The 14,903-nt window shown below is 37.5% G+C and overlaps 1 protein-coding gene across 2 annotated transcripts in view; it reads left to right on the forward strand.

The window, feature by feature from the left end:
- The window catches only part of LOC126237139 (UDP-glucose:glycoprotein glucosyltransferase), a 128,530-nt gene extending 114,521 nt beyond the window's left edge, over positions 1-14,009 (forward strand). For both annotated transcript variants that reach the window (XM_049946967.1, XM_049946968.1), the window contains exons 21-25: positions 695-877; positions 5,617-5,892; positions 10,302-10,418; positions 10,547-10,706; positions 10,806-14,009. In XM_049946967.1, coding sequence (XP_049802924.1) covers positions 695-877; positions 5,617-5,892; positions 10,302-10,418; positions 10,547-10,706; positions 10,806-10,834 — 765 coding nt within the window. In that variant the 3' untranslated portion in view covers positions 10,835-14,009. The remainder of the gene's footprint in view (positions 1-694; positions 878-5,616; positions 5,893-10,301; positions 10,419-10,546; positions 10,707-10,805) is intronic.
- The last annotated feature ends 894 nt before the right edge of the window (positions 14,010-14,903 follow it).

Here is a 14,903-nt window from a genome sequence, read left to right on the forward strand (position 1 = left end):
ATTGTTGGTCCTTGGTAAATCAGTCTGACCACTGTGCACTGTCTTCTTTGTCTGATTCATCTGAATCAGGTGGCAACCAAAGTGTTTGCCTAATTCTTCTTGGATGTGTTTCACTATCTTCTGACAATTCCGCTTCACTTCCATTCTTTTGATATCCAATGTCTTCTACCTAATCGGCCAAGTCGTCCGGAACGTCAGAGAAGACGTCCGTGCATTCATTGTAAATAATCGTATTGTCTCTTTTGTCTGCCATGATGAAAGGGCACAGATACTTATAAAAACAAAAAGCTTATTGAAGTTTGTAACTTGTTGTTACCTAAACAAAATACCAACAGAATGCAAAAGATACTGAAGTGCTGTTGGCCACTGAGCGATACTATGCACACGACACCACTGTAGTGTCGCAGGCCATTGATCGCTATTTGACACACGACAACACTCTGGTGTCATTGGCTGTTGACCGCTATTTCGCGCATGATACCTCAGTGGTGTCGCCCTATGGCATAGTGTTAACAATTGGTAACCATAAACACTCACACTTAAATTTTGTGTTTTTTAACAATTTTTTTCTATTGTACTAATTTTGTTGCCTGCTGTTGTAAATTAAGTACAGCACATTATCAGATATTCATGTATTAAAAAAGTATTTATGTATTTGTAATGTTGCTAAAAAGAGTGGTGGTTTTCTGTTAAGGATTTCCTTCCTCACATGGCACGTGAATATGGATTTGAATATGAACTGGTACAATACAAATGGCCAAGGTGGTTACATCAACAAACGGAGAAACAGCGCATCATTTGGGGCTATAAAATTCTCTTTCTTGATGTACTCTTCCCACTGGATGTAAAGAAGATTATATTTGTGGATGCTGATCAGGTACATATTAATCTTTTCAGTGAGAAAGTTAAAGGAATTTACATTCTGAGAGGTTATTCATATAAAAATCAGGATGAGATAAATATGTCCAATAATGTAAGGGCTAATATTAACACCAAGTAGTGAGTTTTTCAGTGATACTTACAATGGTGCATTGCACAATTATCTAGGTAGAATTGCAAAGATAAAGGAATATATAATAATCAAACAATGGAAAATCCAGGATGGAATATAACAATATGAGTTGCAGATAGACACAACAAAAAGATTGTCACAATTAAAACACACACACACACACACACACACACACACACACACACACACGACTCCAGTCTCAGGCAACTGAAACCACACTGCGAGCAGCAGCACCGGTGCATGATGGGAGTGGCGACTGGGTGGGGGTGAGGAGGAGGCTGGGGCAGGGATGGGGAGGGATAGTATGGTGGGGGTGGCAGACAGGGAAGTGCTGCATGTTAGACGATGGGCAGGGGAGAGTTGAGAAGGGGAGATAGCGGAAAAGGAGAGAAGTAAAAAGACTGGGTGTGATGGTGGAATGATGGCTGTTTTTGTAGTGGTGGAATGGGAACAGGGAAGGGGCTGGAAGCTTGAGGACAGTGACTAACGAAGGCGGAGGCCAGGAGGGCTACGAGAACGTAGGATGTATTGCAGGGAAGTTCTCACCTGCGCCATTCAGAAAAGCTGGTGTTGGTGGGAAGGATCAGTATGGCACAGGTTGTGAAGCAGTGACAGTCTTTTCGTAGTGCCTATCTGTGACTCAGCATCTCTGCTATATGCTGCGTAGCAACTTTCCTTTTCATAATATTGGAGTATATAATAAAAAATATAAACAGGAAATGAAGCATGTGAATCATAACAGGAAGTAAGTTGATAATTAACTGCGAAAACAGGAATTTAAGAAGGTGAAATGAAAATGAGATGACAAGGCAGACAGATCAAAGACTGCATTTTAAAAATCTGAATATGGAATTCCATTAAAAATAAAGTTAATATACTCTCCATCAGATGTAATAGAAGAATGATTGAAGAGGAATTTTTTGACTCCTTGCAGCAAATCTGCATCGACATATACATAATGTGTAAGCCACCATATGGTGTCTTGTACAACTACTAGTCATTTCCTCTTCTGTTCCACTCACAAATAGAATGAGAAAAAACAACCATCTATACAGAGTGCGTTCCATAAGTAATGCGACCAATTTTTTTTCCTGAAGCAACGGTACACCACAGCGTGTTGTAACCAGCTGGGCTAAGTGAAGGGGGGTGTTAGCTTCAAAACACTCTTTGTCTCATTCGGCTGTGAGCTGCCAGAATGTCAGGACGTGCTTTTCCGTCAACCCCGTTTTGAGTTTATGTAACATGGCACAATGGATCATTCTGTAGAGCAACGGTACACCATCAAATTTTGCGTTAAACTTGGGAAGTCCACCACCGAAACGTTTCCATCATTTTTTGAGCATGCCTTTGGGAATGATTGCTTGTCCAGATCACAAGTTTTCCGATGGCACAAGTCGTTCATGGAGGGTCGAGAGGAGATCACCGACAAACCTCGCAGTAGATGGCCATCAACTGCATGAATCGACGAAAATGTGATGCGTGTGCGCGATTGTTTTAACTCTGACAGACGGCCGAGCCTTCAATTGATAGCACGACCTCTAAACATGTCAAAAACAACTGTTTTCCACATTGTGACTGAAGATTTGAACATGAGAAAGGTGTGTGCCAAACTCGTCCCAAAAGTGTTGACCGGACGAACACAAGCCCATGCGAGTGCTTTTATGCCGAGAAATGTTGGAAGTGTGTGAAAATGATCCTCATTTTTTAAACTCAGTTATCACTGGTAATGAGTCGTGGATTTTTGAGTACGACCCTGAGACAAAAAGGCAGAGTTCAGAGTGGCACACCCCATCGTTGCCCCATCCCAAGAAGGCATGCATGAGCAAGTCCAGGATCAAAACCATGCTCATTGTCCTCTTTGACAGCAGAGGCATTTTCCACCACAAATTCGTACCTACTGGGACTACAGCGAACTCAGCTTTTTACTTGGAAGTGCTCAAAAGACTGAAAAGGAGGGTCTTGTGCTGCCAAAGTGACATCAAGGACATGTGGAAAGTTCACCACGACAACGTGTCAAGTCACAGTGGCTTCATTGTCAACGACTTCCTGGCCAGGACCCAGACCTCATTGGTTCCCCAGCCTCCCTACAGTCCTGACCTGGCTCCCGCTGACTTCTTTTTTGTTTTCTTAGTTAAAAGGAGTCATGAAAGAAAAACACTGGGACACTATTGAAAGCATCCCGGCGCATGTTACATCAGCTTTAAAGGACATTCTGGAAAAGGCATTCCAGGATGCCTTCCAGGCATGGAAACACTGCCTCCAGTAATGTATCGATGCAAGAGGGTGCTATTTTGAAAATTTTTGATTATTTGTACGAATAAATTCAATAAATGATTTTTTATGAATTTGGTCGCATTACCTATGGAATGCACCTTGTATGCCTCCGTATGAGTCCTAATTTCTTTTGTCTCATCTTCGTGGTCCTTACACAAAATGTAAATTGGTAGCAGTAGAATCATTCTGCTGTTAGCTTAAAATACAAGTCTTCTAAATTTTTTTCAATAGGTTTTCCCAAAAAGAATGTTGTGTTCCTTCCAGGGATTACTGTTTGATTTTGGGAACCATATCCATAATACTTGTATGTTGATGGAACCTTCCAGTAACAAATCTGACAGCCTGCCTATAAATTGCTTTGATGTTTTCCTTTAATCTGACCTGGCAGGCATCCCAAATAGCTGAGCAACATTTGAGAAAGGGCTGTATTAGGGTTCTGTAGGCAGTCTCCTTTATAGATAAACCACACTTCACCAAAATTTTCCCAAAAAAGCTAAGTCAACCATTTGCCTTTCCTACTATCATCTTTATGTGCTCATTCCATTTCATACCAACTTTCATTGTTATACCGAGATGTTTAATCAATGTGATTGTGTCAAGCAACTCGCTACTGGTGCTGTACTAGAACGTTATGGGATTGTTTTCATACTCATTGCATTAACTTACATTTTTTTACATTTGGAGCAAGCTGCCATTTGCCACGCCAACTAGAAAGTCTGTCAAACTCATCTTGTATCCTCCTATAGATACTCAAAGATAACATTTTCCTGTATACCACAGTGTCGTCAGCAAACAGCTGCAGCTTGATGCTCATCTTATCCGTCAGATCATTTATGTATACAGAGAGTAAGACTGGTCCTACCACACTTTCTTGTGGTATTCCTGATGATACTCTTTGTCTCTGAACATTTGTCATCAGCTACGGGATGAATGAAATAATGAAATGGAAAATTCATCTTCAGGGTGCAGTGAGTGTTTAGTTAAAAGATGGAAGAATTACATTTCAGAGTACAGTGTTTGAAAACAGAAGGCAATTTTGATTTGTGTAACTAGTTGAAAGCCTTTGTCAGATTGGAACTTAAACCCAAACATTTGCCTTTAAGAAGAATTGAAGTTGTCAATGAAAAGATTAATCTCAGTCATACTTGGTTGCCTCACTTGGTAGAGCACTGCCTGTACAATATAGGTAACTACATGAGAGTCCCAGATGAAATAGTTACAACAACACCTATTACATAAAGTAAAGAAATGAGAAAAGTACATATATAGTTTCAGAATAATGCATCATTTGTTGAGTGTGAGGGAGGGGAGTAATATCATATATTTTTGGCCATCATTGATACTTAGAAATCTAAAATTTGGGGTCTCTTTAAAAGTCACATGAGGATTAATAGCAGCTAGGTGAGAAAATGGAAAAGTAAATAATAATTATATATATATATATATATATATATATATATATATATATATATATATATATATATATATATATATATATATATATATATATATATATATATATTGTCTGTATAAACTTTGTAGGCGCACATGCAGGTAAAATTCTGGGACTGATGATATAGCTAAGTGCCATTGCAACTATCAGACTCACCTATGTTTGGACACAGTTTGTTCTGTAATTGTGGAGAATATTGACCAGTGCTGTTGAACACAGCACTGTTTTGAACATTAAGTCTCAGGTATTAAATCATAGTGACTTCAGATTCCTTCACTGCACTTAGTCTGTTCATCATGATCTGGGGTTAAGGTAACTTTCTCTTCCCTCAAGCACTGTTACAGTTGCTTCTGCAAAAAGAAATTATACAAGGAGCTGCTTGTTCTGTTGTGTTTTCGGATGTGTGTGTCAGTTAGTCCCATGAGAGTTATTTCGTTTTTAAACAAATCTCAAGTAGATGTCCATTTTCTTTCATAAATCTTATCAATTTGGAGTATGTAATCCAGAGATGACACACAGTTTAGTTCATTCTACAATTACATATGAGGACATAAACTGCAAGAAATCAGTTTCTGTTTTTAATGATTGTCTTATAATTTGGGCACTAAACAGCGTGGCTATTAAGGCTTTGGATTCTCAAGTATGCAAGTCATTTTCCTTGCTATGCATGTAAAATATATCAACGAATGCTAAACAGTAAAGTGTTTAAAATTGATAAGTTGAGATGAGGTGGCCTACAGATAGAAGAGACTGAAAATTTTCTTAGTATTCAACACTTACGTTAAAAAGAGAGGAGAATATTTGTTACAATTTTTCTTGTGTCAGGAGTTAATTATGCAGTCTGTTGAAGATTATAGAGCATTCACATTTGTTACAGGTTGTTCGAGCAGATATGCGTGAGCTACAACAACTTGATCTTGGAGGAGCTCCATATGGCTATACACCATTTTGTGAGAGTAGACGTGAAATGGATGGTTTCAGATTCTGGAAACAGGGCTATTGGCGTAACCACTTGCAAGGGCGCCGGTATCATATTAGTGCACTCTATGTTGTAGATCTGCGTAGATTCCGTCGAATAGCAGCTGGTGATCGGCTCAGGGGTCAGTACCAGGCTCTTAGCCAAGATCCCAATTCACTCTCTAACCTGGATCAGGTGAGATAATCGTTTACAAAAGCTTTAGATGATCCTTGTGTGTCTGCTTGTTTTATTGTTTATTTATGCAGATAAGACTACATGCTCATTTTCAATGGTCCTGCACAAGATACACAATATTTTATGTGGTATATGTAGCTCACTAAGGGATGGATTCACAATTTTTGGATTAGGTTACCCAGTACGTAAGTATGATTTCCTCTTGTGTCCTTATATAGAATTTCTATTTTTTAAGCTTTATAAACTTGACTTTCAGTTGGCATTTAGGATGTCCACACCCAGTTAACAATACCGACATCAGTTGGAAAATTGTCATGTTCCAGATGAGGCAGCATGGTTCACGTGACTAGAGATTTATTTTGTGGTCAAAGATAGCAGTATTGTACGTTCATGCTATCTGTATCGTGCATAATTCACATATTGTTTTCTATGACTTGGGGGAAGTGTACATTGATTTTATTTGTTTACTTTGGTTGTTTAGAATATTGAAAGTAAAATATATAAAAATATAATCTAAAAGTGAATTGTAAATTATGCTATTGTGTGTAGTTTGAGGTCATTTCATGTCATAAGTTCTTTGTGTAGGATTTGTGATTTTGTTCTTTGAGATGTGTACTGAATGCTGATGGATTATTTTCAGTATTAAGCAATAGTTCATGAAATCTCATTTTAAAATTTTTCCCTATTTGTTCAGTATATATTTTTTCACAGTTGTTACATTTTAGTTTAAAAACTTCGGATTGAGAAAATGCTGTGGGTTGTTGTAGCAAATGGCTCGCATGTTCTCTTTGTTTCTCTCTGTTCTGTGACCTGAATACAATTTATGATTTTGTATTTTATAGGTCGTACTGGATTTTATCTTATTCTTGCCCCCCAATAAGGTAAGACATTGTATTGGCCCTACTCTTTGTTTTGCAATACAGTCACTTCATTCATTGGGAATAAGTATGTGATAAAATCCAGCATGTCCTACAATAAACAAATCTAAAAATTGGATTCAGCTCTAAGACATAATAAGAGCACACACATGCCATTTGCTAAAAAAATAAACAGCATTTTCTCGTTCTAGAGTTCTTAAAGTAAAATGTGAAAATTGTAAAAAAAAACCTTTCTTCTTTTTCCTCCTTGCAAGTTTTGGGTATCTTAGCCTGTTACAGGCTCATCAAGAAGTTCTCCTGACATCTTTCCGTTGGTCAGCCCTGTGGTGATACTCTGTTGGGGTGGTAGTGTCTCATGGATTTTGGGAAAAAATATGTATTGGCCAAATAGGGAAAAATTTTAAAATGAGATTTATTGAATACATGATTAATAGTGAAAATAATTATCGGCATTCAGTACATCTCTCGAAGAACAAAATTATGAAGTGGCAGATGTATCACAGTGCCTATCAGTTTTATACACAACTGATAAAGGCAGATATCTTGACAACCTTGAATAAGTAGAAATCTTTACTCATATGAAAAAAATAGGCAAATAAAATTCTAAATGAATAAACAGAACCGCAAAACAAGAATTTTGTTGAAAGTTTCACATAAAGAACTCGCCAAGAGATGAAATGATATTTATACTAATTGTATTTTTTAGAGTTTGCTTTTATACTAGTTATATTTTTTAGTTTCAACTACGAAATTGTTGGTAATGTAGACCACACTGCCTTGTTTGCAACACAACTACTTTCCAACTTACTACTGGTATTGTATCTGGACAAAGATGTAGTAAGAGCCAAAAAAGGAAATTCTGTGAGTAATTTTTACAGAAGTACTGGGCAACCTAATCGCTCTGAATGCGTCCAGTTAGAGGCTGCATACAACAGATAAAATATTGTGTGTGTGTGTGTGTGTGTGTGTGTGAGAGAGAGAGAGAGAGAGAGAGAGAGAGAGAGAGAGAGAGAGTGAGAGTGTTATTGTTTTGGAATATTCCCTTTTAAGAGAGCTTTTGAACTTGATTGGTCAAGATTGTTTTGTTGCTTGTTCATTCTTCCCAAATTCTCCTCATACACTAGCTGTGTTCTCTCTTGTAGTCTTCAGGCCATTTATTTCCTATTCTCTTTGTGTGTTTTTTAGTGTGTTTCTGAACTGTTATTGATTGCTTTGGGGGGAACGGGGTATCTGCCCCTAGCAGCAGTTCAGGGGGCACCAAATTCTTATTTTTGAATAAAAAAACCTTGTTTCACAAAGCATCTAGCATCTAGCACACATTGGTTTATTGATTATTCATATGACTTTGAAACACATCCCAGTTGGTTTTTGATAGTGGGGCACCAGTATAAAGTTTTTGCCCCAGTTTGGAAATATTGTATATTGGGGAATGACTTCTGTGTTCACTGCTGCTACATGGAGTGAACTCTGCATACTCATGCAGAAGCACAACATGTGGTATGTTCCTGTCAGTAATACAGCTGGGTATGCTCTTTGGCTCCAAGGGAAATACAAAACCCACTATTTACCAATGAATGTTTTACTCAATCCATCATGATTACCCTCATTTTACTGTATTTACAGATGACGGTGTCAGTACTTACGTACATGTAAGTGGCCATGAACAACTCTTTCCCAGATAGAGCTTCACAACAACTCGGGACTCTTCTCATCTATACTTTCTCATGTGTGATAATTTCTAAAGTAGACTGCAGGCAATAGATTGTTAAACATGGAAAATATTGTTCTCTAATATTTGTGGCATACTGCACGATCTGCACAGAATAGGAATTACCATCACTTATCTTTGGATGCCTGGCCATATGAACATACCAGGCAATGAACTCACTGACAAATTAGCCAGGGATACAACCACAATGAAAACAACAGGGTACCCCAGACACTCGTGTAAGGTCACATCTGTGATACTTCTACTAATATGATATAGAATGATACACTACAGCACATTATAGCATTCTTGAAGTGATGAAAGACACTACTAAGCAGCCGCAGATTTCACTCCTAACCCCTCAAAAAAGGAGTAATCTTTTTTTTGCAACCTGATATGATGTGTACCACACTCGATTATGAATTCATCCTGCAGGAGGACGACTATCCCAAGTGTATCTGTAAAGCACCCCTGACTCTATTTTATATCCTCAAAGAGTGCATCATACAAATTGATCCACAACCTAAACTAAAACTGCTAATATCGTAATCCCAGGTAGTAGTCACCTGACATTAGCTGCTTCGAATGTAAAAAGACCTGAACCAAGGCGGCTGGACCTGCCCCGTAAGGGGCCTCCCGGCCAATGACGCCAAACGCTCACTTCCATTTCCATTAGCTGCTGGCTGTGTTTTTCATTTTTTATGAGTGAATGGACATTGGAACAAAATGTGTAGATGTTCCCTTCATCAGTTTATTGGGCAAGCATGGTTTTATGCTCATTGTTGGAGGTATGTTATACGTTGATGTTGATGTGGGAGAGGCAAGGAAGGCAGTTATAGTCCAACAAAGGGTCATCCAGCTGTAATGAGCGCCGCCTCCTCCCCTTGCTCCCCCTTTCCCCTGTGTATTCTCTCTCTCTCTCTCTCTCTCTCTCTCTCTCTCACACACACACACACACACACACACACACACACTCACACACTCACACACACACACACACACACACACACACACACACACACGATGATGTGACTTACCAAACGAGAGCGCTGGCAGGTCGATAGACACACAAACATACACACAAAATTCTATCTTTCACAACCAACGGTTGCTTCGTCAGGAAAGAGGGAAGGAGAGGGAAAGACGAAAGGATGTGGGTTTTAAGGGAGAGGGTAAGGAGTCATTCCAATCCCGGGAGCGGAAAGACTTACCTTAGGGGGAAAAAGGACGGGTATACACTCGTGCGCGCGCACGCGCACGCGCGCGCACACACACACACACACACACACACACACACACACACACACACACACACACAAGCAGACATATTCAAAGTGTATACCCGTCCTTTTTTCCCCCTAAGGTAAGTCTTTCCGCTCCCGGGATTGAAATGACTCCTTACCCTCTCCCTTAAAACCCACATCCTTTCGTCTTTCCCCTCTCCTTCCCTCTTTCCTGACGAAGCAACCGTTGGTTGCGAAAGCTAGAATTTTGTGTGTATGTTTGTGTTTGTTTGTGTGTCTATCGACCTGCCAGCACTCTCGTTGGGTAAGTCACATCATCTTTGTTTTTAGATATATTTTTCCCACGTGGAATGTTTCCCTATATATATATCACGCCTTGGTGCAGGTATATATGCTTAGCCTGAGTATTGTTTTAATTGTTATTTATGCCTTTCAAATACTGATGTAAACATTTTGGGAAGGTGGATACAGTTGTAATGTATGCTCCCTGTAGTGAATTAAAGGTCAGAAAATTATTGTAATTATTTTGTATTATTATTGTCAAACAATAAACAGAGTTTTTATTTTATTTCTTTTCAGGATCTACCAAATAATATGATCCATCAGGTTGCCATAAAATCTTTGCCTCAGGAGTGGCTGTGGTGTGAAACTTGGTGTGATGATGACTCCAAGAAATATGCTAAAACAATTGATCTAGTGAGTATAGATATGTGCATGGCATCTCTATTCGAGACAATAATCAAATCATGCAAATTTATCTTAGTATTTTGTTAATGTGTAAAACACTTTTGTATCTGTAACTAACTTAGCAATGTATTTAACAGTGTAACAACCCACTGACAAAGGAAGCAAAATTGACTGCAGCCAATAGAATCATTTCAGAATGGAAAGAGTACGATGAAGAAATTAAAAAACTCCAAAAGAAGATTGATGAAACACACACGGAAGAGGGTATCAACATCGAAGGTGTTCGAATAGAGCCAAGTAATGTATAATTTTGTTAATTAGGCTGTCATATTAACTAATTATTTTACAATTAATATGTAAATAACAATATTGTAATATTCTCCCTTTTTGTTACAGATCTACACAGTGTACATTCTGAATTATGACAGTTCCTGTTGGTGGTTAGTGTGTTACATGTTTTCTGTGACTGTAAGATTGTTGTTATATGAATGAGTGTCCTCTATTCTCAGCTCATCAGGTAATTTAATCTGTAAATAAATGAAACAAAAACAGTATTTTTAGCAATTGATGCAAGAAGTCTTTGATCTCTGGTATTAAGCGCAAATCAAAGAAAGCTCTTTCTGTGTGCTGTTGGATGTCTTAAACACTATTTGTATGAAATGTGAATACTTGCAAACAGTGTGGTAGATATGTTTTAAGGGACTTGAGAGGAAAAACAGCAGACATAACTATAGGACATGATTAATAAAGAGTAGCATCATTAGGGAACAAAACTTTTTGCTGCACGTAACCAGTCTGATACAGGTTTTCATAGTCTTTCTTCCAGCAGTTCGCTTGACCTTGTAGATTTTGAAATTGAGACTGTGGCAGCATTTTTCACTCATTTTTTGTGCAGCTTGAAGACTAAAAAAATGACTGTCTATACACTCTTAATTTACATGTAACCTTAATTACATCAAAGACAATTCGGAGAAAAAGTTTTTCATCAGTTGTCAAACTTTGATATGATTTTCTGTTTCTTGCCAAGTAAGTAGGCCTTTAATGTAAACTGAAGCCTCATCCACATGTGGACAGATGGTGGGCTGCTTATAAAACAAAATTTGGTTTGTATCTATTTATTTTCCATTTTTACATTATTCTGATCTGTAAATTCAGTGTTACAAGTTATTTGAAGGAGGTTCAATGCCTTTCTGCTTTCAAAAACTGAATGTCAGTTGGATGTGTCTGTATATTTCTTATCACAATCAGATCAACATTAAGACACAAATCACTCTTTCAGTCTTAGTTGAAAATATAATAGGTGATTATACAAGAGGACTTCAAAAAGTAAGTTACACAAAGTTATAGCAAGCCAAGTAAATTTTATTGTATACTACACTATACGTCAAAGTGACACAGGTGCATGACACTGTTTTGCGACACAGTCACCAAGTCTATGTTTACAGTTGTTGGAACATTTTGCCAACAGTTCAGTCGTCGTCATCATCTTCATCTCCATCTGTAAGCCGAATTATGTTTTCCGTGATGTCCTATTTCTTTCTATTTCCTTTAGTTCTCGATGTGACTTTCCTTCACTCTCATCTATGAGCATGCCCTCTCTTTCTGACTCTATTTGTTTTTGCTTTAACAATAATTTTCTGCAAAGTGTTTTTCTCAATGTTGCATCCATCCCAGTTTGCGTTCCTCTTTATAATGTACTTAAGGAGGGTTCTAGTTTGCTTCACCCAACTACCTCAATCTTTGTTTGGTCAACAGGTTTAATTCTCTTGGTTGTAATGTGCAGCCAAATTTTTTTTTTAAAAAAATCGAAGTTTCCATCTCTACCTGATTCCACAAGTTTTTGAATCGTGTGTAATTCCACTTCAAATAATTTCTCCAGATAACTTCCATCTCTATCTAAGTAAATGCAAGCAATAACTTCCTCAAGTTTGTTTTCCTATTATATTTCATTTGTAGAGCGGTATTTGTTTTTTCACTACTCTTGTCGTGAAAATGTTGATATTTATTCTAATTTTTTTTCTCTATTTTCTTATTGCATCCACCAGTTTTTGAGTATCGTGTCTTTATGCTAGGACCACTCGATCATCTGCACATTTAACAAAGTTCATCCACTCAATTCATACTTTTTTTCTGCCTATCAAGGTTTCATCCAAAAGTATCAGCATATGTATAACCCAGGCTGGTAGTATTTTTAGTAACAGCCTTGCTCTCATCTGCAATAATGGCTATCTTTACAATTTTCTCATCTGAATGTTCCTGTTGATACAGTGAATGATTATTTTATCCATTTCTTGTACATGCGCTCCCAACATTAGTCTCATTCTGCACCAAATTAGACTACAAAAAGTATCTGAACATGTAGCATTTCTTCTTTTTGTTGGTAAGAAGAAAACTGATGATGATAGAAGATCCAGCAGCAGTCAGATGATTCCAGAAAATCAATGTAAAGGAAAAAGAACAAAGATTACAGTTAAAGAAGTGGCTATATGTTATCAACTACAATGTAAATGAAATGGAATGTTGCACAGTGCTTAAGATATAGACATCCAGTTCCAAAGCTTTCATCTTTGAGGCAGAGTGCGTTCGAGCATTAGTAGCACCCAACTGAGTTCACAATGGGGTGCTGGAGGTGTGACCAGTGGTAGTTTTGAAGGTGATGAGAAATGAACAGACTTGTGTTGTGGCACAGAAGTGGGCTGTCGTTTTCCATAATACATCAATATTTGACAGTGGAGTATAATATGCAATAGTTTAAACAAAATGGGTCAAGTTGCACAAGACAGATTTTGCGCCCATCCATGTGAGAGAGGAGCAGTGAATAAATTGCAAAACATTGGTCTTAGATGCAAAATGTGCATCTGTGTTTTGGACTTGCCTTATTTAATGATTTTTATTTGCATAAATGCAGAAAAAACTGATAGTATATCTGTTCATACTCTGTGTCACAGTGAATTCAGTTAACATTGGCAATCTTCTATGTGTGAACAATATACATATGTGTTTATTTAATTTACAATATTCTCCAAATTTATTGTTAAATCTTGTTTCTTATCTTTTTAATACAGCACTCTGGGTGTTCAATGATTTCAAGGGTAGATATGTCTCCTCCTTTTTCTCTTTGTTTGCTATTTATGTATTTAAATCTGTTGCAATATTGTTAAGTTTCTCAGATGGAGAATACTACCACTTTTATGGTCCTAAATATTCTAAATGTATTGTAGTTTAATTTAGTGTTAAATCTGTAGTGAATTTATGGAAAATCAAAGGAATGTGCACTGAAATTTATAGAGAACAACTGTGGTTTTATGTCCACCATTTGTGATGTTAAGACTGTGCTTATAGTGAGTGTATGAGAGGCATTGGAAAAGAGTTTTTGCCCCATGTACCTGAAGATTTTGATTTGTGCATCATATAGTAAGGATGTGATATTGTTGTGAAAGTGATTTCTTCTGCATTGGAATGAAAACATTGTAACAGTTTGATGATATTGTAGTAAGAAATTAGTAACTCATTTGTGGATGAATCATGTTTGCATGTATCAAAACACTTATGGATGAAGCTATTTTTGACTTTTAAATAAATTTTTAATTATTTTTGGTAGTAAGGCATGTATTTTCTGCTCTTGAATTTAAATATCCAGCAGTGTGTATCACACACATGGCAGTACAGTGACGGCCTGTTAATTGTGGAATCAGCAACACAGAGATTGGAATATGAATGAATGGAGAAAGGCACACTTCACAGATGGTCCCTGCTTCAGTTAGGTGTTGATGAGAATCTCTCTTCTATCTGAAAGTTCAGTGGTAATTGGTACAACCACATGAAAATAATGGAAAGAGACCTTTAGTAATGGTGGTAGTCCTTCATGGTGAGATGACATATTAAATGAGACTATGGAGATTCACATGCTCATTGGTGGTGAGAGGAATACGGTATTCATAATTTTAGAGACATTAAGTTATACAAGTCTGTGTGTGACTTCCCAGATGAGCAGTTGCTCAAGTATTTAACTAAATGAATAATAATTATCATTTGCATCAAGCTGTTGTAGTGGATGGATTTCTTGCAGGTGAAAAGAGGCATGCCAGGACTAGCCAGTGACAACTCTAGTCTTGAGATGTATGTACACACACACAAAACCATACTCTGCAAACCACTATGAAGTGAGCGACATAGAATACTTCGTATTGTCCTATATGTTACAGTTCTTCCTGCTCCGTCCACATTTGGAGCACAGGAAGAATGGTGGTTTAAATGACTCTGTGCATCCTGAAGTAAGTCTAAGCTTGTTTTCATAATCTCTACAGGAGTGATACCTACAGGCCTGTAGTTAATTCAGGTTACTTTTTTATCAGCTGTTGACTCTCCATACAACATGGTTCTTCATACCATTAAATTCTTAAATCAATTGCAAATTAGCATTGATATTCTAAATGACTGTGTTTTTCTTAGTTAGCTTTAGTTTGTTGCCGAGTCAAATGTCAAAAGACAAAA

This window comes from Schistocerca nitens, chromosome 2 (genome assembly GCF_023898315.1).
Source record: "Schistocerca nitens isolate TAMUIC-IGC-003100 chromosome 2, iqSchNite1.1, whole genome shotgun sequence".
In the NCBI taxonomy this organism is placed as follows: Eukaryota; Metazoa; Arthropoda; class Insecta; order Orthoptera; family Acrididae; genus Schistocerca; species Schistocerca nitens.